At 37.5% G+C, this 27,404-nt stretch overlaps 5 protein-coding genes and 1 long non-coding RNA gene across 9 annotated transcripts; 2 read left to right on the top strand and 4 right to left on the bottom strand.

The window, feature by feature from the left end:
- Positions 1–979: 979 nt before the first annotated feature.
- On the bottom strand, positions 980–3,867 carry LOC125195865 (FCS-Like Zinc finger 14-like). Its single transcript, XM_048094131.1, has 2 exons — positions 3,177–3,867; positions 980–1,438 (listed from the first exon to the last, which is right to left on the bottom strand). The coding sequence occupies exons 1-2, from the start codon at positions 3,659–3,661 to the stop codon at positions 1,300–1,302; spliced, it is 624 nt and encodes a 207-aa protein (XP_047950088.1). The 5' UTR covers positions 3,662–3,867; the 3' UTR covers positions 980–1,299.
- Positions 3,868–10,660: 6,793 nt separating this feature from the next.
- LOC125194420 (pentatricopeptide repeat-containing protein At3g42630-like) lies at positions 10,661–13,268 on the top strand. The gene is made up of 2 exons (XM_048092622.1): positions 10,661–10,771; positions 11,447–13,268. The coding sequence occupies exons 1-2, from the start codon at positions 10,673–10,675 to the stop codon at positions 12,587–12,589; spliced, it is 1,242 nt and encodes a 413-aa protein (XP_047948579.1). The 5' UTR covers positions 10,661–10,672; the 3' UTR covers positions 12,590–13,268.
- Positions 13,269–13,452: 184 nt separating this feature from the next.
- Positions 13,453–17,103, bottom strand: LOC125194419 (U-box domain-containing protein 52-like). 3 transcript variants are annotated; one of them, XM_048092619.1, is made up of 9 exons: positions 16,938–17,103; positions 16,763–16,845; positions 16,564–16,685; positions 16,264–16,454; positions 16,117–16,174; positions 15,750–16,044; positions 15,482–15,583; positions 14,937–15,365; positions 13,453–14,606 (listed from the first exon to the last, which is right to left on the bottom strand). In XM_048092619.1, exons 1-9 carry the CDS (start codon positions 17,101–17,103, stop codon positions 13,899–13,901), a joined length of 2,154 nt encoding a protein of 717 aa, XP_047948576.1. In that variant the 3' UTR covers positions 13,453–13,898. The 3 variants fall into 3 exon arrangements, with proteins under 3 accessions (XP_047948576.1, XP_047948577.1, XP_047948578.1); XM_048092620.1 differs by having other exon boundaries at positions 16,264–16,451; XM_048092621.1 differs by lacking the exons at positions 16,763–16,845; positions 16,938–17,103 and having other exon boundaries at positions 16,264–16,428; positions 16,564–16,614.
- LOC125194422 lies at positions 16,354–17,313 on the top strand. 2 transcript variants are annotated; one of them, XR_007171750.1, is made up of 3 exons: positions 16,354–16,470; positions 16,551–16,702; positions 16,779–17,313. It is a non-coding gene; the product is annotated as an uncharacterized LOC125194422 (long non-coding RNA). The 2 variants fall into 2 exon arrangements; XR_007171751.1 differs by having other exon boundaries at positions 16,406–16,470; positions 16,573–16,702.
- A 1,325-nt stretch (positions 17,314–18,638) lies between these two features.
- On the bottom strand, positions 18,639–20,843 carry LOC125193614 (pollen receptor-like kinase 4). Its single transcript, XM_048091445.1, has 2 exons — positions 20,114–20,843; positions 18,639–19,858 (listed from the first exon to the last, which is right to left on the bottom strand). Exons 1-2 carry the CDS (start codon positions 20,841–20,843, stop codon positions 18,639–18,641), a joined length of 1,950 nt encoding a protein of 649 aa, XP_047947402.1.
- Positions 20,844–21,996: 1,153 nt separating this feature from the next.
- LOC125191726 (tRNA pseudouridine synthase A) lies at positions 21,997–26,638 on the bottom strand. The gene is made up of 9 exons (XM_048089131.1): positions 26,463–26,638; positions 26,135–26,240; positions 24,957–25,126; positions 24,693–24,838; positions 23,971–24,062; positions 23,524–23,843; positions 22,914–22,980; positions 22,721–22,783; positions 21,997–22,419 (listed from the first exon to the last, which is right to left on the bottom strand). Exons 1-9 carry the CDS (start codon positions 26,594–26,596, stop codon positions 22,234–22,236), a joined length of 1,284 nt encoding a protein of 427 aa, XP_047945088.1. The 5' UTR covers positions 26,597–26,638; the 3' UTR covers positions 21,997–22,233.
- Between the last annotated feature and the right edge of the window lie 766 nt (positions 26,639–27,404).

The following is a 27,404-nucleotide window of genomic DNA, read 5'->3' as shown; positions in this document are numbered from 1 at the left end:
GATCCTCAGAGACGTCGACGAAGTTCTTAGCCAGCCACGTTGTCTCCTGCGGACTATACTTCTTCGACCCTCCTCATCCGCAACCTTGCCCTTGCCCCTCCCTTCAACGGGCTCCATATCACTGATTTCGTACTCATCAGTACTAACTGGCGATGTGATTTCCATGTTGGTAGGCAACCCTGGACTAGGCGTTGCATCGGGCGACGGCGACACGTGCCAGTTGTTGTTGTTGACGAATTCGTCCATCTGTCGTTGGGCGCTGTTAAACCAATCCACAGAAGCCGGAAATTTTGGAATACAAGAGGATTGAAGTTGAGAAAATGTGGAAAAATAATGCACAAATGGAATATACTCCCTCCGTCCACGAATAAGAGTTTCATTTATTTTCGGCACGGGTTTTAAGAAATATTAAGAAAAGTGGGTGAAAGAAAGTTAGTGGAAAATGAGTCTCACTTATTTATATTAGTTTTAAATGATATGTGAGTGGAATGAGTTGGTGGAATGTGGGACCTTTTACCATTTATAGAAATAATGAACCTGGACTCTTATTCGTGGACGGACCAAAATGGTAAAGCGGGACTCCTATTCGCAGACTGAGGGAGTATATAGCTAAAAAATAAAATAATAAAATAAAAAATAGTAATAGTGTGGACTTGCGGCCCGGCCCGGAAAACATCCAACGCGGGCTGGGACGCAACTTCAGCAGCACGGGCGGCGTGACGAGGGCCGGGATGCGGCCGGTCCCCTACCGTTAATGATGCTCTTATAGACAAATATAATTATTAAATTATTTCAATTTGAGAATTTAGAATTTATCTCAGAGATGTAATCTTATGGCTAATTCATTTCTCTTTCTTTGCTACTCCTATTTCTTTCGTTTTATGATTCATGTCAAAAAAACTATATTAAAAATAGAATTTCAAAGACTTGTTAAACGTAGCAGAAGAAGTTGTGAAATGTCTCACTGAATTCATGAGCGTGAACTCAAAACCTCGAAGGCCAATGTTTTTTGATTAATACAAAGAAGTATAAGGGCAGGTGGATAATAGATACATATAATTATTGAAACATTTTCTATTTGCCTTCTCAACATTTCTCAACATAGGGACTCTGGTCGTACGACTCTACCCCACTGTCCCGTCCCTAGAGTTTACGAACCAAAATTTCAAAGAACCCTACCCCCCCAACCCAACCCCACACTCTCCCACACAAACGATCTCCGAGGAGCTTTTATTCTTATACACTCGGTATATACTATATATATATATATTTATATATACGGTCAAGCATCTCAACAACTCAGGCTGCAGCTACAGAGAATGGTGAAACCGAGTGCTTCATACGTGCCCGCCTCGCCTCTGAATGGCACTTCTCCTTCTGTTCGTCCATGGAGATTTGCTTGCAGCGACACTCTGCGCTGCAGAATGCCTTATCTCCTCTGCAGAATCATCACAAGAAGATGCAAATCAACATTCAGAAATAAGAGATTGTGACATTCTTTCCATCATGATCAAATGCATGCCCATTTTCGTTTGTAGTTTTCCAGTGATCAATTATTCAAAGCCATGAATGATGAGTTGTTAGATATACACATCACAATTTATGCCTCAAACTAATGCAGAATTCATCATATGAGTTGGCCCACAAAACTCTCTCTCTTCTTGTTTTTCTTGCGGTAATTTTGAGATATTCCCACTCAAACAAATCCCAGAATTCGAAAATACCATGATGATGCAGCATATAGTGGAAGACTAATGTGGCTGACGAAACACATGCTAAAAGGTCTAGATTAGCATCTCCATCTAAGTGGGATGAGTCAAATTTGTAATGATATAGATAGATTTCGTGAATGGAAAAAGTAAATAGTAGAATCTTGAATTCCTGATGCAGTGATAATGGTCCACAAGAAATACATCTTAGTTATCAGAGTAAGCTCATGCTCTTAGAAGAGTATGTGCAAGTTATACAATCAGAGTTTCCATCTTTTAACAAAGACGTATTTGAGTTTTCTTGTAGAGTGCAGAGTACATTGCTAGAGTTAACAACTGATGTATTTACTTACAGAATCAAGCAAGCATATTTTGCACTACAAGCAAACTGTTAGTATTAACATATAAGGAATCAGGATTACAACTGAACACACCATATATACTTTAAAGGAAAACTAATACTTTGCTGCAATTCGACCCTTCCCGTCTCTCTACTCCATCTTCAGAGCAGTTGCATAAATATATATGAGAGATTATAAACTAATTTCTCATTACTACATAAGAAATGTGACAGTGCATAATTTTCTACAAAAAAGCAGAGTAATTTGTTTCTTGCCAAATGTTGTTCCAAAACTTACTTGAGAAGCTTTGGAACACCGTAAAGCTTTTAAACTACTCAGTTTTTTATGATAGCATACTAATAACTGATGCGCTAAAGCAGCGACTTCTTCGCTAATTTCTCTAAAAGGTACCTACAAGTGACTCAAGCCACTTGCTTATGATGGGTAACCAAACTCCTCTAACTACTTGTTTTGTGATATCACCATCATCAAGCACACATGCTTTTTAGTGTGCTTGTTCAATAATCTTCACCATCTACAAACTAGAAAATATCGAATTTTAGCTTTTTAACTGCTGATTCTCATATCTGAGTACCACTGCTGTTCTAATCAATATTAAAAGTGAAAACACAACAGCCACAGAAGTAGTAGTGCTTTATTAACTATATACCCTTTCCACTGAAATACATGTTGTATAAAGTGTTTTTATGAGAATCTTCAATATAAAGCTGGTGAGATTGCACTCTGATCCATTCATCTTTTGGGGAACCAATTAGGGCCCCCCCTCCCCCTCTCTCTCTCTCAGTATAAAGCTAGTAAGATTGCATTGTGATACATTCATCTTTAGGGGAACCAATTAGGCTCTCTCTCTCTCTAAAAAAAGCAATTCCAGTTCCAAAACTATAATGCAAAGATAAATCGAATCGAAATAATCAAAAACAAACAAGATACTTTTCCAAAAAGGATACCTAAAACACGGAATAAGCATGAAGCACAACCTAACTCACCATCGCCAACAGTTAAAAAATTATCCACAAAAGCAAGACATAATCTAACAATCAAAAAGTAAGACATAATCCAATAAATCCACAAATTCACCTGAAATTAAACAGTAATCGAAATTTACCTGTACATGAAAACATCCAATCCATGAAGCTTCTTCTCGCACATGCCGCAGGAATTCAGAAAATCGGCATAGGCTTCAGCACCGCCACTCTCCGCCGCAAAACCGCCAGCAACAACACCGTCACTAACATCCCCCTCGAAATACTCCCTCTTCTTCACGAGATTCTCCCCCACGTGAGAAATCACACACGTGTACTCCTCACACTCCTCCGCCCCGATCCTCTTCCGACTACCGCTGATCACGTGGATGGAATTGGACGCCGACTTCGGCGAAATCGCCAGCGCGGCACCGTTATTGAGGAACAGATCGTGCTGCTGGCCGCGATCGCCTCTCATGGCGGCGAGAATGCCGAGCCCGACGACGCCGCTCGGATTCTCGAAATGCGCCGGGAGGAAGCGCGCGTTTGCTCGCTTCCTGGAGTCGGAGAGCGCGAGAAAGGAGAGGTTTATCGACAGCCTCTTCTTCTTCCCCTTCGCTTCCGCCATTTCTGCACACGAAACTGCAGCAATTTATGGCTTCAATTGGATTGTTTTGGGGGAGTTTGGCTGAGATCAGGCGGCGACTACATCCGATTTTGGATTGCGAGAGTGTGATTCTAGAGAGAGAAAGTGGGGTTTAAACCCAGAAGAGAAGTGAGGGTTCTTCTTCTTCTTCTTTTCTCTGCGATTTATTTGATGATTATATAAAGGGGAGAGATGATTATTAAAAGAGATGGGTAACAATGTGAAAGATATTTATATTTATTTTAGTGGCTTTGAATAAATTAAATTGTAACGTCTAAGTTTTATTTTGGTCACGGGCATAGCTGTCTCCGCAACCACAATATATGTGTGCACAAAACAAACAATTCCATCATAATCTAATTAGAACTCATTGTTTTAAATTAAAGTCCTAATATTTGTGTGCACAAAACAAACAATTCCATCATAGTCTAATTAGAACTCATTGTATTAAATTAAAGTCCAAATAGTCCTAATATTTGTATCCCAACCTAACTATTACTAAAAGAAATCAGACTTTTAACTTTTTGAAAGGATCATAATTACGTGCTCGAGCAAGTTCTGTCTAGCTAGCAAGTCAGAAATGTACATGAAATAAAATGTTATGCTATTTCATCTACTTATAAACTTCGCTATTTCAATTAACCAAAATAAATAAATCTAAATATTCAAAAAAGAGGTAATAGTTGTCCTGAATTTAGGGTATTGTTATGATTTTTTCCATAAACTTTGAATATCGATTGCTAAAATCATAAATTTTGATAGTTTTTGTCGAATTTCCAATTTATCTAACTCGCATTTTCGAGCGAAATTTAGCAAATGCAACATGTATATCTACGGGGATACAAAATAATTTAATGGACCCAAATAGTACCATTTTGGTCCAACTAAATTTCAAAATTCGATCTCTCCCTTCGTATTTATTTCATGTCAGCTACTTGAGCTCGTCCTCCTCTTCTCACTCCCGCCATTGTCTAACGTGAAAACTTTTCAGTCCGAGCACTTGAGCTCCTCTACCTCGGTACAAGAAAATTGAATCAAAGACTGTAGAGAGGTGGTGGTCAGCGAAGATCCCACTCTGGGGTAGATGTGAGACATAAAAATGCTTGAAAAACTGATTTCAATCCTATCAGATCCACATATGTGTATAAATAGTTTAAGTGTCGTGTAAGATTAAATATGTCACGATAATATTCATTTAAATCCATGCTAGGATTAAAATGAACACAATACTTGATCTATTATCGAAAATCTGTCGTGGAAAATTGACATAATCCATCAAGATTTATGATTTTAGCAACCAATTTTGAATTTTACGATACTAATCGAAAAATGTATTAAGTTATAATACTAGTTTTTATCACCCTTTAAAAAAAATACAAAAATTAAGTATTAAGTACTATTTAAATATTCATTTATCTCTCGATAATATATACTACTATAATCTTTAAAGATGTAATCAAATGCAAACTTTAAATATTGTACAAACTCCAAACTATAATTTGGATCGTTAGAAAATATCAACAGATGACAAAATAACAACAACAAAAATGTCAACACAGTGTCAATGGTTGACGTTATGTTGGCGGTATGTTGGCGCTGTGTTGACATCAAAATCTTGAAATTTTAAATAATTGACATTATGTTGACACTATGTTGATAAGTTTGAAAGTTGTACAATATATAAAGTTTGCATTTCATTATTATCCGTAATCTCTAGCTATGAATATTATTTATGTATTCATCAGTTACTCATCTAACCTACTATCTCCGTCCTTAAAAAATAATACTATTTGTAATAAATAATAGTATGTGGTTTAGGAGTACAATATTTGATAGACAAATGAATATAAATATTAGTAATAATCACATTACGGTGACTCGAACCAGAGAATTTTAGTCTCATGATTAATTACTCACTCTAATCTTTAGAATAAAAAAATAATTGAAGTATTGTAATAAAAATTGTGACTCACGTTACTTATTAGAGAATGAAACTTATTACTATAGAACATACCGATTAATTTCGATTAACGATCCAAAATGGAAAAAAATACTAGTACTAGTGCTATTTTTGTGGACTAACAGTAATGAATATGGAGTATTATAAAATTACTCTCACCAAATGACACAAGAAAAATCTGCCCACACCTTTTTTTTAGAATTTGTATATGTGATCGATGAAAATGGCCTAATAAAATCGAACATAGGGAATGCGAATTGGATTCAATGTTTTTACATTCGTTCTATTTTTAACCAAGGATAAAAGAATCTACAACTACTCCTTTCCTTATGTAATTAATGGAGTATAATAAAAGTGGTTAACTCAAAAGAAAATCCATCAATCTAGCTGTATCATAATTGAACATGAAAGTATTGGTATGAGTCATCCACCATATCGTGTCGAACTAAAAATATGTATACAACTATGGTAGAGTGGTCATTTGGAAAATGTATTCATGCAAAATAGTTGAATAGATACATAATGTGCCACATTATGAGGCCAATAACCATCCCAAAAAGAGAAACCTTCAAATTTATAGGATTCCTACCATCCTACATTTAGGCACCTATTTAACTTATACACTTCATAGCGGGTGACTGTCTCTATTTTATTTAAATTTAAATAATAATAAAAAAAATTGATAATAATAGTACTCCTAATTAATGGATTTGGTATCCAACAAATAATATCTTTTCTTCAAATCGATAAGAGCATCTACAATAGCGGACTAGCCGCCAGTCCGTGTGCTAGTCTACTATTGTGGACGGCGAGTCGCGAGCGGGTGACGGACGTCTCAGGAGGACGAGAGGTCGTCCGTCGTAAAAGGTGGACGTCCGCCTGCTTATCTGTGCGCTCGTCCGTTATTGTGGGCTGGCGACGGACAAGAGGTAGGACGTCCCATTTTTTTATTTTTTTTATTTATACTCAATATTTACAACTCATTACTTCATTTTTTGTGTATTTGATAAACACCAACAATTAAAATGAATTAATCGTATTTTTTTAATTTATTTTATTGGCTAGGGCGTCGGCTAGTCCTAGTGCTAGTCCACTATTGTGTAGTGGGATGTCCTAGTGATGTGGCAGTGGGGTGAGAAATCCTAATGACGTGACAGAAGGTGTTTTTAGAAAGTCCTAATAAGGATAATCCTCTAATCCCTCATCTCATCTTCCCACTCCTTTCCCTGTAGGGATTTTGAAACACATTAACTATCCATTTTGAATTCCTTTTCTTTCTACATAAGGTTAGTATGTTTCAAGTCACAATTAGGAAGAAGGGCATTGATACGTATAGTTTTATTTTATTTTATTTTGTTTTATAATTTTATAAGTTATATGTCCCTGTATGTCCAAAATAATACTAGGAGTAGTATTTGTGTATGAATATCAAAATTAGTAATAATTGCATTGGGCTAAAACTAGACCCCAATGCTTTATTAGGTACAAGTCTTCGCTAAATAAAAGACGAAAGAACACATCCCTTTCTTGATTGAATGTTTGCCATGAATTTTGATGCCTATAATTGTAAATAAAAATCATTTCTCATTTATTTTATTCATATACAAAATGTCGTCTTTTGATGATGTTCAAATCGACGTGTTTTATTATAATAAATATCTTTTTTTTAAAAAATCTTTTTTATAGTTTTATTATTTCTTATTATATTGAAACAATGTCTTTTTAACGTCACCAAAAGACATTGATTTATTCATGAATGGAATAAATGACAAATATTAAAATTTCGTGATTTAATATTCCAATTTTAAAAATTATGGGACTGACCAGAATTTGACCAAAGATGATGGAATCATCAAAGATTTGACCTTTTCGAACTCTGTCTGTAACTCACTAGAGTCCTGGAAAACAAAGAAAAGATGTGTACGAACGAGATATCCAACAATAAGAAGAAGGAAAATGATTGAATAGAGGAACTCCCAAACATTTGGCGATCTCGGGTTACTCAAAATTTGGGGGTCAAGGAGTTTTAGAAAACGTTCTTGGAGGAAAAAAATGTGAATGAAAGACCTCACTGAATTGAATTGGACAAACGCGCTACCGAGCTGCGCCACATCCCTTCAATTGTTCTACAGTATAATTGTAGAGAATTCCTGTCTTGTTTTCCACATCCTTATTTACTGCATTGAGAAACAAAGTTTTCTGATTATTTCGTCTTTTTTTGGCCTCATTTAACATTTTTTAACATATAATAATAAGAAAGTAAAATCTTATGGATCATCGTACATTTCAATTGGAATTATTTTATAATTTAAATTGTTATTATCCCTTTTTTATAAGTTCTTATTTCAACTATCGTTAACACAAATTTTAATAATTTGCTTGAGTATGAGTATGATAAGGTTTCCATTCTGATTGAGTAACAATAAAAATCAAAGCTAAAATTTTCATTTTCTTCATAAACTTAAATAAATGAATAAAAAATAAATTGAGCTATGATTTCTATGTGCAAAATTATCAACATGATCATAACACTATTATTAAGAGATTATAATCAAAATAAACATACTACTAATATGGACTCAACAAAAACAATGCTAGTAAAAAGTACTCTTATATCTCTAGGCATGTGATTGAAATTGAGACTTGTGGCCTTTTGCTAACAACAAGCATTTCTTTGTATTGAAATTGAGATTTGTGTTAAGCCCACAAATAAGAAAGTGCAAAGTTATGACTTTGTTGATTTCATGCCCCCTCTTTTTAGATCATCAATCCAAATGGTGCTAATTGCAATGCATTTTGTCAAAAGTTAATTAAGAAAAAAAAGGTAATCCATCGTCATGTATATAAAAAATGAATAAAAAAGAATAGTAAAGTAGTCACATTTTTTTTTCACCAAATTTCACGTGTAAAAGAGTGCCATGATCACTCCACTTTTCAGAGTATGCAAACCTTAGTGCCATATAATCAAGTAAATTCTTGAATTTTAGATGGAGAGTATCTTTTATTTATATATACGACCACATGAGAATAGTCCAAATACATCAATGTTATCATTCCCTTTGAAATAAATAAAATGCAAATATGAAGTTTTATGAGGTGGTTTTTGGTTTACTGAATAAAATATTAATAAAATATAATTTAGAATTAAGTCGTGAAGTTATTTAGTAGGATTGGTTTAGCTATTACTAATTATCACATGACTGACTATTCATCTAGGATTAAGTTATAAAATTCAATTTCATAAATCAAATACATTACAAATTTAATCGTATAATTATAATTTTACAAACCAAACACCTCTAACAATACTCATGAACCAAGGCTAGGTTAGTCGACGACCAAACCTAGGATCGTCTGAAATATTGTGTCACATGAATCATACAATAAAGCTTTCTTCATAAGAGTTATTGGTCGAATAAATGATTGAGTTTCAAAGTTATTTGAAGTCAATGAATTTAAATCTCATCGTAAATTTTTTATTAAGCTTTTTAAGATATTTTTTACGATTTACAACCTATCCATGAATCGAGTTATAATAGGACCATCCAAGAAAAATGTAGAGTAAAAACTTTTCAATAATAGTATATAAATAGATATTGCCCACGCCTCTGTCACTAGATGAAAGGCCATAGTCACAAATCATAGTCGAGTATAAATTCCAATGGAGTTAATTTTATTAAAAAAACTTACTAAATCCAACTCTATATCAATATATCATATTCAAATAAATATACATCTGAGAAAACAAGATGCCCACAACCCATAACGACAGTACGACACGTAGGAAGAAAACAAATGAATCATATTGTCCACAGCAATAGTTATAAATAGTTTAATTACTATTTCAATGCATTGGATTTGGTCTATGTTTTAACTAAAAGAGGGAAAAAAAGAGAATATATACTAGGAAAAAATATAAATAAAAAAAGCCAAAGGTGAGGTCCCCTCATTGTCAATAAATTGGCAAACATTAAATAAAAAATGGCCACTATTGACTTTAAGGGTCTCTACACTTTATCAACTTTGGATCTATTCATGAAAACTTATATTGGAAATAATTATTTGAAAGCAACAAAAGGAAAGGGAGAATTGAAAGCATTGTTGCTAGTATAGCTTGCTCTTAGACAACTTATATGGCACAATGTATTTTAAATTTTTATTCATGAATTTTATGTTATATTGTATACTAGTAAATATATACTCCATAATAATATAAAAATTGGTTCATAACGTGACTGTCCAAGTTAAGCTCAAAATCATGATATTTGACTCCAAAGAATAAAGATAGCACTAATATTTTAAGTTTTCTTTAAGCCTATTTAATAATTTAGTTTCATTTAATTTCTCGTGCCAATTTAGTAATTAGTCAAAGCTATTTTATATAGAAGACCATTTTAGTTTATATTCATTTACATCAGTACATTATTGTATTGGACGACGAAACACAACATATTAAGTCAAACGTTTCTTCTCCATTCTCCAATTAATTATTGTGAATGAGCCAATGGGGTGTGTGCATTGTAATTTAAAATATATACTACCTCCGTCCACTAAAATTTGTCCCAGTTTAACCTGACACGGGTTTTAAGAAATGTAATGGAAAATGAGTTGAAAAAGTTAGTGGATTGTGGATCCTATTTTTATAAATTAGTTTTATAATAAAATGTGAGTAGAAATGAGTTAGTGGAACATGAGATCGTCCACTACCAAAAATAGTAAAAGTAAAATATGATAAATTTTGGGGACGGACGAAAATGAAAAAATGGAACAAATTTTGGTGGACGGAGGTAGTACTATACTACTTGTTATAATACTCCACAACTACAAGATAAATTAAAATCTGTTTTTTTTTAGATATTTCTAAATTGATTCCAATAAAATGGGTTTTTTGCTATTGGGCCATTGGTTGAAGCCCACTATCTACTTATTTGGCCACTAAAAGGCCCAAAATATCGACAAGCAAAAAAAAAGATATATATACTGTTATGATTTTGCTTTCTCTCTCAAAAAAAAGGAAAATGGCGGTAGCGATAATGGTGTTCGCTCCAACTACCTTTAATACGGTGAAACGTTACCGTTTCAGGCGATTATGCTCAAAGGATTGGGATTCCGTCCAGTCATTTCGCTCAAAGGTACTCGTTTTTCTCTTGAATCGTTTTTTTGCATTAAGAATTAGTATACTATTGGTATTGGATTGTAATTTTATAGTAATTCATTTCATGTGATAATGTATCAAGTGCAGAAGTACTAACTTCGGATTAGAAACTGTATAATTTTGGAGTAAACTGAGTTAATTCAGTATTGTGTTGGTTCACTGCGTGTATTGGATAGTAGTTTCATTCCATATGATAACGTATATAAGAACTAGTTGCATAAGTACTAACTCCGGATTAGTAATAGTGTAATTTTGGATGAATCTGGTATATTTCAGTGTTGTTTTGGTTCTCTTACGTTTGAAAATTGGAGAATTGATTAAGTTCAATAATAGTAGTATTAGTTTGGGTTAAACTGAAACGGTGCTCTCAGTAGGTTAGCTGAGAAGATTGTTTTTCCTTACTTAGAGGGAAGGAGCAAATCCTTCAAGGTTTTCTGTCATTATTGCCATTTTGATTAAGAATTTGAAGTTAATTGAAATAGAAGTTATAATCCAAGGTGGCACTTTACTATGGTAGTCAGATTTTATTTGGATGCTTATGGTACTGCATTGATTGCTTCAATTTAATAGGAATATGTAGTATTTGTGTGCCCTTAATGTGCTAGCATGTTGGAAAGACGAGTTGTGGGTATTCTTAGAACAGAGTTTGCAGGGGAACTGCGAGGATTATGCTGATAGACGTGGTGCTCATGGTTCTGATTCACTTGCACATGGCTTAAGTGGAGAAAGATTGCCTCTGGTTCCCAAAGAAAAATTTCTTGAGAATACACCAGATGTGCTGTTGCCCGAAAATACTACTTTATCAACTCTGGTGCTGCATTATGCTCGCAATGGGTTGTTCTCTAAAGCATTGGAAATTTGGGATGAATTGATGAACAGTGCATGTGTTCCTGATGCTGAAGTAGTTTCTAAATTAATCATTCTGTATGGCAGCATTCAAGATTTTAGCATGGTTAACAGAATTCTGCTCCAAATGCAACTGAAAGATGTTAATCTACTTCAGGAAATTTTTAGTTTGGCTATTTCTTATTTTGGAAGGACCGGGAGGCTGGAATGCATGGAAATTTTAATTAAGGAGATGGTCTCAATGGGTTATTCTGTGGATTCAGTGACTGGGAATGCATATATATTGTATTATTGTGCATTTTGTTCGCTGCCTGATGTTGAAGTTGCTTATAGTCGTCTGAAGAGATCAAGGATTCTGATTGAGGAAGAAGGTATTAGGGCCATTGCATTTGCATATATAAAGGAAAATAAGTTCTATGAGTTAGGTCGTTTCATACATGATGTAGGTCTTGGTAGAAGAAATGTTGGGAATCTTCTTTGGAACCTTCTCCTACTATCTTATGCTGCTAACTTCAAAATGAAAAGCTTGCAGAGAGAATTTGTGAGAATGGTGGAAACAGGGTTCACTCCCGATCTCACTACATTTAATATCAGGACACTTGCATTCTCTAAAATGTCTTTGCTATGGGATCTGCATTTGAGCCTTGACCATATGAGACATGAAGGAGTGGTTCCTGATCTTGTGACATATGGATGTGTTGTTGATGCCTACCTGGATAAGAGGCTTGGAAGGAATTTAAATTTTGCCTTGAGAAAGCTCAACTCCAGTGATTTGGTGTCAGTGCAGACAGATCCACTAGTGTTTGAGGTTATGGGAAAAGGAGACTTTCACTTGAGCTCAGATGCAGTTATGGAGTACACAAAGAAAAAGCATTGGACATACAAAATGCTCATCTCAATCTACCTTAAGAAAAAATTCCGGAGTAATCAAATCTTTTGGAATTACTGATGAATTGATGAGTAGTCCTCACTATCATATCAATCAAATGCATTCTGATAGTTTTCTTCCTGTCAGCTCAAACTCCTTCAGAGAATTTATGTCTTCTATTTTCAGCAGACAAAGACCGAACACTACAGGGTATTGCAATATGCGATGGAGTTGGTGAAATTATCTGTGGAATGGACAAGAATGTTTGTCTACCTTGGATGGGAATGGCCCATGAGCTGGTCGTAGGTGGTGCATATGTAGGATCATTCAACATACAGAATTTGTAGAGGCAGTTTGTTTGAGGTTTGCTTTGATTCTAGATAGAAAACTCTTATCCCGACAGGTTATGTTCTGATTGAAACCTTTAAATGATGAAGCCTACAGAAAACCTGAGGATATGTGGTAACCAAGAGTGGAATTTCCTTTTATTCAGATTTTCCTCTTTAGAGGTTGATTGAAAAGCAAGGGTATGGGCTCAGAGTTCATGTCATGAAGGGTTGAATGAATAAAAATGCCCCCTGCAGTTGGTGTATATTTTTTATAATATATCAATATTTAGTTTTTACTTTGTAAAAAATTGTGGCATATTTCTATCCATATCTCACAAATTCTGTGATTTTGTAGAAAACATCAATGAGTTATGTGCAAACACTACCATGTTTGCTTGTGTATATGTAGTGGGATGCTTCCATTCTCTAAACTCAAATTATAGTCCTTCCAACATCCAAAATATGCCTTCCTAACGAATATAAACGAGGTATATGTAGGATGACACATCTTCAGGAGAACAAATAACTATATGTCTTATGTTAGTCCGAAACATCTGCGTTATTTCATGTAGCATCTTATATTGCAGATACATAAGATGCACCAAACTCCACAAGTGTAAGTTTAAACAAAGTAGTGATAATAAAACTTGGTTATGTCACGAGAATGATTCTGTACTTGAAGTCAAGGTTTCTATGGCAAACATATTACACATTTGTACATGGGGATTTTTAATTACAAGAATTTGATTCTTTTGATTGAGTCAGATTGACAACTAACATATAGCTGCAAGGCTGTAGGAATAGAATTGATCTTCATTCTTAGATTTGTAAAAATCATACACACAAAATCTGAACCAGAGTAAGGTGCAAAAAAGATGTCTGTCTTAAAAAACCAACAAAAATGTGTTAGGTGGCTGTCTTTAGATTTCTGTATTGTATGCATCCAGCCACTAAAAGGCCTTTTTATGCCTACATGATCCGAGTATAACTTCTGAGGTTGATCAAGAGGCTGTTATATGGAAGAAGAGGGCAGATCATATCAAGAGTTCGGTTTTTTACAATTAGTGATAGCTGGGCATGGATTCTTCAGCAAGCATTCTTAATCTGTTCAGTTCGGGTAGCACCACAGTTCCAAGATCAGGTCTGTCTTTTCTTCTCAATTCCGTGCACTTAAGTGCTAGCTTGGCAAAAGTTATGGCCTCTTCGACAGGCCAGTCATGAACTTCTGGATCAAGCATCTGAGCGAAGGTTCCCTTCTCAATGGACTTCTCAACATGATGAGTTAATCCCATTGGGGATCTGGCTGTTACAATTTGGAGCAGCATAACCCCAAGTGAGTATACATCAGATTTTAGGCCAAGCATTCCGGTCTGTTGATATTCGGGGTCTATGTAGCAGAATGTTCCAGCAGCTGATGTCATTCGATATTGTGTAACTGAATCAGCTACTGAAGGGGGAACAAGCCTGGCCAATCCAACATCACTTATCTTGCTCACAAAGTTGCGGTCAAGCAAAATGTTGCCTGGTTTTAGATCTCTGTGTACAAGTGGTTCTGGCTTTGCCTGATGGAGGAAAAGGAGTCCAGTGGCTATTTCTGCAGCTATACGGAATCTGAGTTGCCAAGGGAGCACTGGAGTGTTTCCTCGCCTAAATAGGCGATCATCTAAGCTTCCATTAGCCATGTACTCATAGACAAGGCACCCGTACTCTGGACATGCTCCTAGGAGGAGAACCATGTTAGGATGTCGAATGCAACAAAGAACTTCAACCTGCATCACAACAGAAAGAGTTAACTTACTATGAGTTGTAACAAAATCAAGAACATGTATCAATTATCCTTTAAACCAGGCATGTATTTTCAGCATCTAAAATCTTATTTTTACAAGCTGTTCAACAAGTTATGGTTGAGTCAGAAGAGGTTCTACATATTTGTTTAGTAATTAAGTTTGGTTCTCCATTTTTTTGTAGAGAAAACAGAGATTTTTTCCATCTTCACCAAGTATTCAGGTAAGAATTCAGATTTTCAGAATAATAAAACATTGCTCCATAGAGTGAAAAGTGAGAATTTAATAGGTTGAATATAGTGTATAAAACTTCACCTCCTGCTGAAACTGTGATCTTCCCTGGGCTGCATCCGGGCGAAGAACCTTTATTGCAACTTCTGTATGATCTAGGCTGCTCTTGTAAACTGGCCCATATCCACCTTCCCCAATTTTACGAGATTCTGCAAAGTACTCTGTGGCTGATTCGATCTCGTCAATGCTGTACTTGCGGTATCTAGCATCGTTTTGTGACAACTTATCCAGCACTTTATTCTTCTCATCTGCTTCTTTCAGTGCCTTCATTTCAGCATTGATTCTTTTTTGTGCTTCGAGTTCAGCTATTCTCTGAGCTGCTTCTGCTTTCTCAATAGCAGCCCTGCATTTTTGTTTCTCCATCTCTGCAATTGCTAATGCCGCTTCCTCAGCTTGGTGTGCCTCCTCGAGTTTCTTTTGTTCTTCTACTTTCCAGCGATGAAGCTCCAATGCCTACAAATATGTCCGTATCCCTTATTTATAATCTTTTAATGAAAATATTCAGGTATTCCTTTCCAGTTTCCCTATTGTATATGTTTGGGAGATCCAATAGAAAGTTTATAACATACTTTCTGTTTGGCGGTGAGTGCTTCCTTGCAAGCTGTGCTATACATGTCCATTGTCTGTTTGAGCTCCTGCTTGAGCCTTCTCATCTCTGCTTCCACATCATCCTGCATATATCGTGTAACTAACGTTAATCTAAGCAACAGATTTGGTCATATGATAAGCTTTTGTTATCAAGTCATGCTTGAAAATTATGTTTAAACGATTGCTTCTTTGTTGCAATCTTCGATATCCTAGTTACTTCTTTAAAGGTCAGGAGTGATGTGTTCTTACCATGTTTTGGGAACCGGACCACGAAAAGTCTCCACTTTCCTGGGAGTTGGATGAGTAGACTCCAAAACCGTTGGTTGCATCAGATGTTCTAGCATTGGAGAATGGAGATCCAAAACTCAACCGGCCATCTATGTCAGAGCCGCTGGAGAGACGGCCTGGAACGAAGGGATCCTGATCGAATCCTGACATCATGCGATCGCTGCTTGGCCTAGCTGAGCCCACAAATGATATGTCGCTCTCTCCCATAGGAAGCTCTCCATACGACCGATTAGCTTTGCCTCTGGTGAAAGGTGACCTGTTTATGCATGTGCTGTTATATTTCCTTGCTTTTTTCTTAAATCTGAATTTGATAAAAACCCGTGTTTACCTGATTGAATCTGTTTCCTCCATTGATGGCCTACCTGAATATGGTGATGACGTACTACCTGTCAACATGGGGAGGGGTGAATGGATTCAGTAGTGTTGCATAGCACTGTGAAGAAATGGGAATTGGAAGATTGTGAAAAAGACAGACCCCGTCCTCCATTGAGCTGTGCGTTGCGTGAATCATGCAGGCTACCCGAGTTATGAAGTGAACGCTCTCTTTGAGGGGGAATTGAGGGAGTTCTGCATGACGCGACCTTCCCTTTGGAGATGACGTAGACGGTACAGAAGTCTGGCACCATTTTCGTCACGTTGCCTGTAATATCAACCGTCTTGAATCTTCTGTGCCAAGAGTTTTGTAAGTAGCCATTCTTCTCATATATAATATGTGAAGTGTGTTGATGTTAAAAAAAATAGCATTAGCATAAGCTGAAACAGGTAAATCTGTTACCTGACAAAGCCATTCTTGGGTGAGGAACCGATCACCAGTGTCTCGATGGAGTTGTTCTTGACGTACTCGCTCAGGGCCTTTGCTACGTCCGAGTCTTCTAGTATCACTTCATGCACTTGAATCTGAGCCCAGAATTCGTGTAAGATAATGAGAGAAAATTTGAGTCGATAATGAGAGTAAGAAGGTGGCATGTTCTTACGTCCTTGCGTGTGCAGAAGCAGCGGAAAGGAAGGAACAGTTCTTTTGATGACTCGTTGTCAGAGAAACTCATTCTACCTCCCACTAAATCATATCATCATAAGAGGTAACAATTAGATTTATATCTTTGAATTTTTAATAACATAGATAGATATATATAGAGCGAGAGAGAGTACGTGGGAAAGAGCTCTTGAGTTTGACATGAACAAGGGTGACATTTTTGCCTTTGCCCAAGAGATGATCGACAGCCCATTTCAATGCAGCTTGGCTCCCTTTGTCTTTGTCGATGGCTACCGCAACCGTCTCTTGGCTCTTCTCTCCATTCCCTCTATGGCTTGACATTTTTTCAATCTTGATTCTTTATTTTCTTCTTTGAAAGAGAAAATAAATTGTAGATTGGCCAAAAGAGAGAATGGATGTGAGAAAAAGGCAAAAATGTTAGAAAGTCCCTCAAGATCTCTTTGTTCCCTCTTTGGAGATGAGTAAGACAATGAATCCTGTTACAGATTCATTGAGGCAAATGAAATCCATATTGGATGGAGTTTTGTGTAACTTGGTTGTTTCATTCCCCTAATAAGATGGGCTTCAGCTGCACCATCCGCTCTAGGTGATAGATAGAGCCCTTCCATCCGAATTCTCCGGGCTGAATATAGTCTCATTTTATCATTGTAGGTTTAATATAACATCGTAATCATATACATATCGCGGTTTCTTATAAAATTGAAAATTATTTCACTACTAAAATTGAATTTTGTGATTGAAATATAGTTGTATAGAGAGTAATACATTGGTAAATGTCCATGTTGGATGTGTTCAGATTGCATTGTAGTGTACTAAATTCTTAAGATTGCTATATTCAATTATTCATGAATGCGATATATGTATTACTTATATCATAAAAGATGTCAATTTTTTGAATTGAAATCTTATGTCAATCTACTTGTAGTGGTATTTTAGACAAATAACGATCCTTGACTAAATAATACTATTATGCGTATTTTATTTAACTTCAAAATTAGTTGCACGGCGAAATATTAGTCCATAACATTTTATCATGTTTTCTTGTAATTTAGCAATGCAAGCGTATATCTGATTAATTGTCTACGACAAATTTTGAATCCTTCCCAAGATTGACTTGGACAAAATAATTGTCAAGATGGAGAAGAGAATAATAATAGTATAAAATGATATATAATGGAAATGTTGGGTGGTCAATATTAAACCTTTATAAAATTGAATGGTTAAGTTAGGATAAATATTGAAAATGTGAGAGATGATATCAAATTAAGCATGGTGTAAAGAGGTGAATGGTTAGGATAGATTGGATAGTTGCTGATAAATATAGTCTAAATAACGAGGGATGGTTGTTGGGATCCACAATTTTCATTCATAGGACTGAACATTATTTTCCGGTATCCAATTGTCGAAATACGATAGTAATATTCTTCACTTTACACGACTCTATGAATTTCATTTTCTGAGCCAGTCTTTAAATCGTTCAATTCGTATATATTTATTCTCTTTTTCCCCGTGCTATTCCATACACAATTTTTACAAAAAATACGGAATGAATTGTAATTAATTAATAAATTGATTTTGTATTTTAAAACATTCATTAAAAATAAGGAACTGATTTTGTTTATAATTCTCCAATATATAACTAAGATCGATAAACTAATTATATACAATCCACTAACAAATCTGATCTCCTAGAGCTGTTTTACTAACACCTTCTACCAAAACTAATCTCACACTATCATCACAAGATAACTAAAAAAACCCACAACCATTAATATCAAGCTCAACACATTAATCATATGAATTATATACATATATATTCATCAACCCCCTAAAAATCAATCTCTACATTTCCATATTCAAACAGCTTCTCTCTCCCTCACCTCCTCAATCAGCCGCGCCGCCTCCTTAATATCCGGCCGCTCCTCCACATCCGCCTTACAACACTCCAACCCTATTCTCAACAGCTTCGCCATCTCCCCCTCGCACCCTCCTCCCCTCCCCATCCCCGCGTCGAACACGTCGACGCCGCCGGCCTCGTCGTTCGCCACCGCCGCCACCCACGCCGCCGCGTCGGCGTCCGGCCCGTCCCTCCTCTGCTTGATGAACGCCGCCGGAAACCGCCCCGTGAGGATCTCGAGGATGAGGATCCCCAAGCTCCACACGTCCGTCTTCCTCGTGATCCGGCCGGAGCGCTTGTACTCCGGCGACCTGTACGAGATCATGTGCTGCTCGGCGTGCTCCTGGTTCACCACCGGGGCGAGCCCGTAGTCCGTCAGCCACGGCGCGTTGGCGCCGTCGATGATGACGTTGGACGATTTCAGGTGGCCGTGGGCGGCGGTGAGGATGGGGAGCTCGTCGTGGAGGTAGAGCAGCCCCCGGGCGATGCCCTTCGCGATGCGGAGGCGCGTGGGCCAGTCGGGGATTTTCCGGCCGGGGCGGGAGCGGGAGCGGTTGGCGTGGAGGAGGGCGGCGAGGCTGGTCTTGTCGACGTAGTCATAGACGAGGAGCTTCTCCTCGCGGCGGTAGTAGTAGGCGACGAGCGGGACGACGTTCGGGTGGCGGAGGCCGCCGAGCCGCCGCATGTGCTCCTGGAAGTCGTCCCGGCTCACGTTGCTCATGTGGCGGTAGCGCTTCACCACCACGCTCTGCCGCTCCGTCAGGGCGGCCTTGTAGGTCGACCCGAAGACGCCGCTCCCGAGGATCTCCGCCGACGCCTTTAGCAAGTCCGTCATGTCGAACGTGTCCCGGTCCTCTCGGAGGAACGTCATCCGCACGACGTTGCCCTCCGATTTACGCGCGGCGGGGGCCGAAAACAGGCAATGCCCTCGACACTCGCCGCGCTCCATTCTCTCCGGGTCCGGACCCGGGACCAGGGCCGCCGCTCGAGCAAGCTCGTCAGGGTCCTGCATTAGGGCGCGGCGACGACGGCGGGCCCGGCAGAGGATGGGTATCACCGCTACTAGGGCCGCCCACGCCGCCACGACCACGATTGCCATCATTACTACTGTAACAACGGAAAGCCGCAACGGGTGGTCCGGGCATAGTAATAGTGGTTTCCCACATAAATTCTTGTTACCTGCAACGAATAAAATATGAGAGAATAAAAACGAAATCGATTAATAATCGTATTCATCCTGATCATTAGTAATTATACTATCTATATCACAAAATCCTTTCAACTTTTCAATTCTATAATCTTTTCAACATGTATCAATTTTATCATCAAAATTATCACTTCAATGCTTGAGTGAATCAACACACTCATCATAACAGAAGATAAAATTAAACAAATTTGAAAATTTGAAATAGAGTGAATGAATAGCTAATTAACCTGCAAAAGCAGAAGTATCGAAATGGCTGAGGCCGGTAGGGATTTCTCCGGTGAGGCCGTTGTTGGCGACGCTGAAGTTCTTCAATTGACCATCTCGGAACTGCGGCAATCCGCCTTTGAACCGATTGTTCTGCAGCATCAGCTCCTGCAGCGCCGGGAGACCGGCCAGAGACGTCGGAATCTCGCCGGAGAATCGGTTGTTATCCAAATCAAGCAGCGCCAACGCCGACATTCCAACAAACGCGTTCGCCGCGATCGCGCCGGACATCTTATTATTGGAGAGATAAATCGCTCTCGCGCTGGGGAGGAGCGCCAGATTAGGCAGGGGACCGCCGAATCCGTTGCGGGAGAAGACGAGGACCTTCAGATTAGGCAGCAGCGCGAGCGCGTCGACGTCGATCGCCCCCTCCAGGCTCATGCCGTGGAGCTGGAGGCCGCCGACGGTGCCGTTCTCGCACAGGACGCCGATCCAATTCGCGGCGCTGCCGGCGCACGGCGGCACGTCGGCGGTCCAATTGGAGAGCGCGGCGGCGCTGTTGGCGACGGACGCCTTGAATTTGAGGAGCGCGTCGCCCTCCGGCTGCGGCGCGGGGGAAGGCGGCACGGCGGCGAGCTCTGGCTGCTGCGCGGAGGAAGGCAGGGCGAGATGGAGGAGGACGATGAAGAGGAAGAGGACGATCGCGTGCGACGAGGTTGATTTGAGAATGATGCTGAGCGGTGCCCTAGCCATTCGTCGGCAGGAGGAGATCCCGCCGGCGACGGCGGCGGTTGGGTTGAAGGGCGGGAGGAGAAAATGGGGAATCTGTGCCGAAGAATTGTAATCCTCTTTTTTTGTTTTCTGCTTCATACCGAAATCAGAATCCCGCGCTTTGCCATTCGATTCTTGGATATAGTAATATTCAATTCGAAACGTTCGGTTGGTCAAAATTAACTTGTGTCGAGATCGTCCGAGTTAGAACTGATTTTTTGTCACACATGAAGACGTAAATTCATCATACGTGGAATGCAAGTAATGTAACATTATCGTAGATTAATTGAACAATATGCCTAATCTATTCAGTTGAACGACATTCAATCTTATCAAAATTTCCTTCTTAAAAGAAAATAATTGTCTCTAATCGTGGATTAACTATCTAATCCATCATAAGTGGAATGTCAGTATTATGTTATATAGAATGTGACATAATCATGGATTAGTCGAACATTATATATAATCCATTCAATTACTCCCTCCGTCCCACAAAAGATGTCACACTTGTGGGACGACACGAAATTTTAGGAGGTTTTGTTTTGTGTGTTAAACGGAGAGAGAAAATATAACTTTTATATTCATGTGAGAGAACTTTTTTCTAAAAAGAGAAATGTGACATCTTTTATGAGACAAACTAAAAAGGAAAGTGTAATATTTTTGTGGGACGGAGGGAGTAATAAAAAATTCCTTCTTAAAAGAAAATAATTGTCTCCAACTATAGATAAGCAGTCAAATACTGTCAGAATTAGTATTATAGATCCTAAGAGGTGTGATCAATTGCTAACTTTCTTAAGTTGCTAACTTGTTAATTCATCAATGCAGTGTATTAAAAATGTCAACATATAATATCAACACATGATTTTATAGAACTTCAATATAATGTGTTGATATTATGTGTTGACATTTTTAATATACTGTATTGATGAGTTAACAGCTTAAATAGTTAGCAATATAACGCACCCCATAGACCCTAAACTATGTATCTATGATAAATGTGAATTTTAATGTAGTACAATGGAATTGAAAATGAGCTAGCATCAAAGTTGAGCTGTTTTGCTATCTATATTCGTATAGTTAAAAAATAACAATAAGTATAGACTAGCCGTATGTTCTTTTTATATCAATGCTAGTCTTGAAGTGAAAAATATAATTAAATAAAACCAGATGAGTAGATTCCAAACCCACAATTAACTGGTCGGAAGAGAAAAGTCTTAAGTTCTAAGTTCTAACCAACTAAATTGCGTTTTATCGTCACTGATTTATGAGCTTCTTGCTCATGCTAACTTAACTTTTCACCATGCATGAGGTGAGATGAGACTCTTTCTATATGATATCTCAGTTTCAAAGAAAAAAGTTGGGAAAGGGACTCTTATGGGATTATGCAGATTTTCTTGTCAAATTCTGTATAGCCTACATCGACAAGGCAGAGGCCGTCCGGGGGTGCAGGTGGAGCAGTGGCGCGCCTGCAGGTGGCGTCCATCAGCTTTATCAATGCGTCTTCTTCTGCGCCAGCAGCTGCTTCCCTAATTGCTGTTGCTACGAGAACTCGAACCATCTGGTGAGCACAAGAAAGCAATGAGATCGATCTGGTAAAAAGATAGTATCTCATATAATAATCACATAAACCTATCCTTGTGTTCATAATGTTCTAGGGAGCAGCTATATCAGCAAGTTTACAGATCATTTCTTTTATAGGACAGATCAGACCTCATCAATTCGTTGATAGATCCAGGCTACATATCGATCATGCTTTGCAGTTTCGGGACATGTACAGAAATTTTTTATAGAGAAAAGGATACGAACATAAATATTCCGTAGATGGAAAATGTGCCAGTTTTAGGGTGAAGAGTAGCTACCTTACGCAAGAATCGATTTGCGACCAACTCAACACACATTACCTTGCTGCTGACTCCATCCTTCTGTATATGCAAATATCAAAAGAAATCAGTAGTTAAAGAACAAGAAAATAACATATAAGAGTCTGTAAAGCCCTAATTGATTCAAATGTATGTTGATGCCATGAAAGTTAGTACAATATGTATTATCAACCTTAGGAAAAGGTAAATAGGCCTCTGCAGCTCGTGCATGAAAGACAAAGCACTCTGTTGGTGGACCACTGCAATATGATGCAGAAGTTGCGGTTAGAAGTGACTAATGACTTAAGAATCCTTCTCGAAGAAAAAGATTAAACTTTGGATTCACACTATGTATTGGTATACTGACCAATATGCCTGATGAAGACAAATGCTGATTCATCCAACCAAAACGAAACAGATACAATAGCTAAAAGGCACAAATATGTAGCTTCGTTTCAAATGCAGATCATATTCTTATGCAAGAAATGAAATTATAAATGAGCTTCCAAATGAGATTTATTCTATACTTTACTAGTTTGATTTCCTTTATGATGTGAAGAGAGAACTGCAAATGCCTATAGGAAAAGGATGATATAAACCGACAGGAAACCAAAATCAGATTTTTAGTTAAAACATGGTCAAATATAACTAATCAAGATTTATAAAAAAAAGCCACACAATGAAACCTGGAGAGATCCATTTCGGTAAGCCATGCTTAAGCCCAAGGAACACTATGCAATCACAAAACTTTAATAAGGAGATGACATTTTAAATATCATTTGAGTTGGATCCGTCAATCTTACATGTTCCTAGACGCCTTAGTGTCTCGTGCAAACATCCTGAACGAAAGCAATTTTCCTTCTAGTTGGCGTAGTAGATGGTTAACACGGTTTACTTCAAAAGTGAATGGTTTGCTTCCTGATTGTTGAGTCTGGCCATAATTATCATCTTCATTATTTGGCACACCCAAGCCTTCATCATCTTCATCTTGGAAAATAGCTTTATTCGAATAAATATTCTTGCATTCACCTATTTCCTCACCCAACTTTTCTTCATTGAATGGAAATATATAGAAATAGTGCCTCCATTTTGCAGAGAAATTAGGATGAAAATCGCGAGAGACCTAAAATATACCAGGACACAAGTGGGTAAGATTCTGCAAATTGTTGCCATATACAGTCTCTTATGTTGCTTCATAAGTAAAAAGTAGAGAACTCATTATGGCAAAATCTTCATAACTGAAATGAAACCTGAGAAACAGAAGTGACCCTTATCTTCCCTGGTGCTGCAGATTTTAGTGCTTCCTCAATGTCTAGAGCTTTAACATCTTTTCTCCACGTATCTAAGCAGAGAAGGTGTCAGTGAACTGCAAATTGGTAGAAAATTATAAAGCAGGATGATGTAATTGATATATAGACCATGCCTAAGGAGACATCATAGATATCATTGTAGGGGTGTGATCAATTGCTAACTTTCTTAAGATGCTAACTTGCTAACTCATCAATACAGTGTGTTAAAAATGTCAACACGATGACATTAAAATGTCAACACATTATTTTGTAGAACTTCAATATAATGTGTTGATAATATGTGTTGACATTTTCATGTCACCGTGTTGACATTTTTAATACACTGTATTGATGAGTTAGCCGAGTTAGCAACTTAAATAGTTAGCAATATAACGCACCCCTATGATTGTATTTTGCACAATCAGCTTCTAGCTTTAATTCTTCTAAACCCGATATTTTTCTGAGGTTGTCATCAGCTAACACCCTTTGTTTGTAGAAAAGATGGCCTCAACATAAGATTTGATATCAAAATGGGTTTTCTTGAGATGAACAATCTTAACTAGCACAGCAAGATGACTATGGCAAACAGACAAACATAAACACTCATCCAAGATAAACCATTGAACATATATACATGAAATTTAGCATGTCTACCGAGATGCATAGGCAAAATTGAAGCATACAGAAAGCACAAACTTGTCCTAGAGCTGTCACCCCTTTATCTGTTCGCCCAGCAACCATGGCACACCCTTCTAATGGCAATTTCTTTTCCTTCAACAGCTGTGCTTTCTTTTCATCAACAAATTTCCCAAGAGAACTCTCAACCAATCTGTTTATAAAATTATAAGAAAATTTTCGTAATTCAACCAAATGTAGCAGCTTTAAAATGGATAGCTGAAACGCTCATTCAAATGAACAAAACCACCATGGAAAATTACAACACTCACCCTTGGACTGTATTTAAACCTGGCTGTTTCTGCCACCCATCAAAAGAATTGCCATTGTAGGAGATAAGCATTTTGAATGTGGCCCTCGCCCATCTCCCAGATCTATCCTCAACAGGAACACTTTCTGCTTCAGGCTTGTCAAAATCACTGACAGCGTCTACATCATTCGTCTGTGAATTTTAATAGTAATATTAACCTTAAATAAACAGAACAACCTAATCTTATACAAGAGGGAAAAGTTAACAGATAAGAGATATTGTGTACAAAAACTTGAAAATTAGAACAAGAGAATAAAAAGTATTATAGAATTCTTTCTCTATATAAAGTTTATCTTCATGATGCCTCCCTTCCCTTCCCGTTATAATCATTAGGACAGAAGATAAAACTGAATCCTAAAGCCCAACTAAATCCAGGGCGCATCCTCTTATGTACTTTCCTCTTTCCTTGTGAACAGTTCAACATCAAAACTATTATACAAGCATAATCCCTTTAGTCTCTCCAGTAGTCATATTAAGTTTCCTATTTTAGCAAGATCAAAATAGAAAGATACAGAATTCATTTCCAATATATTTAGGAGGGAGCAACTTATTGTCTTCATCATTCGTATGCATAACATTATATCGACGCTTGCTCCTATGACCTATCTGACGAGCAATTCACAATTTGCCAATTGGGAGTCTGGAAAGCCCTTACTTAGACTATAAATGACAGATTGTAGGGGGTAAATCAAATATCATATTCACTCATACACAAACACTGATGAAGAGTCGGAGATTCCTAGGTTACTACAGAATGCTGGACTCTCTATAACAACTTCCGAAAAATAGTTGTTTCATGAAACATCATCATAGCCGATAGCATATAACATGCCTAATTAGCAAAAACTAATTGCCAAACATCACGAAGAAGGCATAATCGAGTTGCAGGGTGAGGAACAACACAATTCCCTCACCAAACTAGATTATACCATAATTTCTTAGAATAAACTTCAAAACTAGCACTTTTTTTGCGCGTTTAGTTATCACTCATTATATATACGAAACAGATAGCGTCCGTCGATCCACAGAACCTGATCATTCCAACTAATACTACAGACATTCATATCCAAAGACAAAACAAAACAAACACCTAGATAATATTGAAAGAGTTCAGCCTTAGCAAGTTTAACAAATCCCCACCTCTTCTCGGAACATTTGATGCAGCGATTGGCGGCCATTGACCGCATCCAAATAAAAATCATTAATCTTATGCCACGGTCTCGCATACATGAACTCGTAGCTTTCCCTGCCACAACCAAGCACAATCCCTCGTTATCATAGAATCATCTCACAAGCACAAACTCCACACCCGATATCACAATGAATCGTCACACATCTTCGACACATTCGACTGAATCAGTCAGGCGCAACAACGTTTTGCCCAAATATCATATCAGGAAAACCTAATTGAGCAGACTAAAATGATAATAACCGCGCGGAATTGAAAAGCTAGGATGAATTAACTTACCTTGCAGTCCATCTGAGGAGACTGCAGGCGTCAGTGTGCTGGTATTGAACGTAATCCTTAGGAGGCGGTGGTGCGGGGCTCTCCATGAGGTTTCTCAGCCGTAGAACCGCCGCCGTCCCCGGCTGCTTTATCATTTCTCTTCCAGTTTTATTCACTCATTGGCGCCTTGTTTTTTTTTTTTTTTGGAGTCAGAACTAAAATTAAAACAATAAATAAATTGATCTAAAATATATTTGAAAATTTTAAAATAAATACTAGGCGTTTATTTTAGGGGTGCATTTTCTCGTTAAAGAAAGTGATGGAAAATAAATACTACTACTCACTGTGTCGATGATCTCTTTCTTGTGCGGCACCGGATTTTATGCAGATTAATTTTATGTCTTCAGTGAGAAGAATAAAGTAAAAAAGAGAGAATAAAATATTGATAAATTCTTTTTTATATTTAGTAATGAATCATTTTAGTTGAAACCAAAAGTTGAAAGTAGATCATCTTTAGTGGAATGAAAGAGTACTTTAGAGCATCAACAATGGTAATAGGCCAGCCACTCTCTCTCCCTGCCACGTCAGCAGCACTAAAAATCCACCTGCCACATCAGATTTAAGTCAGTACCATAGGCCAGCCGCAATAAAAATAATTCAAAATATACTACATTTACGGAATTAAAATTACGATTAAATTACCGAATTAAATTTACGAGACATATACGGGAAATTTCATTAATTTTATTTAAATAAAAAAAGTACATTAACTAAAAATCAAAAAAATTACATAATAAAAAAAAATCCGGGTTTCCACACACGAGCCACCTCCCCACTCTACTCCTCACTAATTTATTAAAAAAATACATTAAAAAATGTTAGTATGCCTTGAATCCGTTATAGTTTGCCGCTAGCCGAACGAGGGTCGTTGTTGTTATCCATCGCTAGATGTTGCTCTTGTAC

The sequence above is a fragment of the Salvia hispanica genome, chromosome 6 (assembly GCF_023119035.1).
Source record: "Salvia hispanica cultivar TCC Black 2014 chromosome 6, UniMelb_Shisp_WGS_1.0, whole genome shotgun sequence".
Lineage (NCBI taxonomy): Eukaryota > Viridiplantae > Streptophyta > Magnoliopsida > Lamiales > Lamiaceae > Salvia > Salvia hispanica.
This window is presented reverse-complemented; position numbering and strand designations above follow the sequence as displayed.